This window comes from Galendromus occidentalis, unplaced genomic scaffold (assembly GCF_000255335.2).
Source record: "Galendromus occidentalis unplaced genomic scaffold, Mocc_1.1 scf7180000077029, whole genome shotgun sequence".
In the NCBI taxonomy this organism is placed as follows: Eukaryota; Metazoa; Arthropoda; class Arachnida; order Mesostigmata; family Phytoseiidae; genus Galendromus; species Galendromus occidentalis.
The window spans coordinates 22,200-23,443 of record NW_003805018.1 but is presented as its reverse complement, the minus strand read 5'-3'; the positions used below and the strand labels follow the sequence as shown (position 1 = coordinate 23,443).

The 1,244-nt window shown below is 51.6% G+C and overlaps 1 protein-coding gene across 1 annotated transcript in view; it reads left to right on the top strand.

Annotated features, from left to right (window-relative positions):
* Positions 1–504, top strand: part of SppL (signal peptide peptidase-like protein) — an 11,389-nt gene extending 10,885 nt beyond the window's left edge. The window contains 1 exon segment of the mRNA XM_018638448.1: positions 101–504. Coding sequence (XP_018493964.1) covers positions 101–491 — 391 coding nt within the window. The 3' untranslated portion in view covers positions 492–504.
* The last annotated feature ends 740 nt before the right edge of the window (positions 505–1,244 follow it).

Below are 1,244 nucleotides of genomic sequence, written 5' to 3'. Positions count from 1 at the left end.
AAAACCCACGCTCCTCCCTACGTAACCCGCATTATTAATGAATAACACGCGATGCGGAGTGTAGGCGAACGCGTCTGAGGCCCGGTTTGTGGTTGCCTTTGTCCTGTAGATCGGCGGGGTCGGTGAAGGTCTCTAACTGAGGTCGCACTTGCGTTTCAGGTTTGCTCCTGTGCTTCGTTCTCCGGTACGATGCTTACAAGAAAGCACAGCTCTTGAGCTCAGCTGAAGCTGGCGTTCCCCTGCCGCCTCCCTTGCCTCTGTCTTTGTATCGGATCTCCTATTTCCACTGCTCACTCATTGGCTACTTTCTCGGCCTGCTTACGGCTACCGTGAGCTCCGAAGTATTCAAAGCTGCTCAGCCTGCATTACTGTATCTTGTTCCATTCACTTTGCTGCCTTTGCTCGTTATGGCTTACCTAAAAGGAGATTTACGTCGGATGTGGAGTGAACCATTCCACACAGTTCCCATGTCGAAGCACCTCGACGTCTAGCTCCAATCTATCCTCCATCGTCCCCCGACCACGGTGGCAACCTCATTGTACATTATCTACAAACGATGCATACATTGTACATAAACTATACATAGATGAATATACACGTACATACTTATATGCATATATATGTGTTCGGATGAGCGTGAGTGAGGACATTTCTTCCTCCCTTCAGTCGATCAGACGCTCACATTCTCCATCTCAACAAAGTGGGTCTGTTCGTAGCGAGCGTGCCGCTGGGGGCCCGGCAGGTCGACCGACACCAATGATAGGCGATGATTCGAACAGACAAGCAGATAGATGGACGAGCGAAGCGACCAATCACGCGACAGCAGAACACGTCCATCTTCGAGGTCAATGCCTCCACCTCCTCGCTTTTAAGGTTGTCGACTGACTCGCGAGCAGAAGCCTCGTCCTCCTCTCTCCTTCTGACCCTCCCAGGCATGGGGAATGACTTGGCGACCTGGTGGAGAATTCCCCTCAATCAAGCACAGTATCTTCACGGTTGTACAGGGACCATCGGCCATGGCCGAACACAGGGAATAGACGACGAACGCTGCTTTCTACGTGAAGCTTCCCTGGAGTTCTCACTGGCTTTAGACTTGAGGAAATTGAAAGGGAAACCTCAGAACCTTTCCATTGCGCCGTGTGGAGAGTCCAGATAGGCCGAGTCGGTCAGAGCGCTTCTTCGAATCTTCCGAGAGGCTCGCTGAATCGAATATTCCGAGGAGAGACGGATATCATCTCACTCAG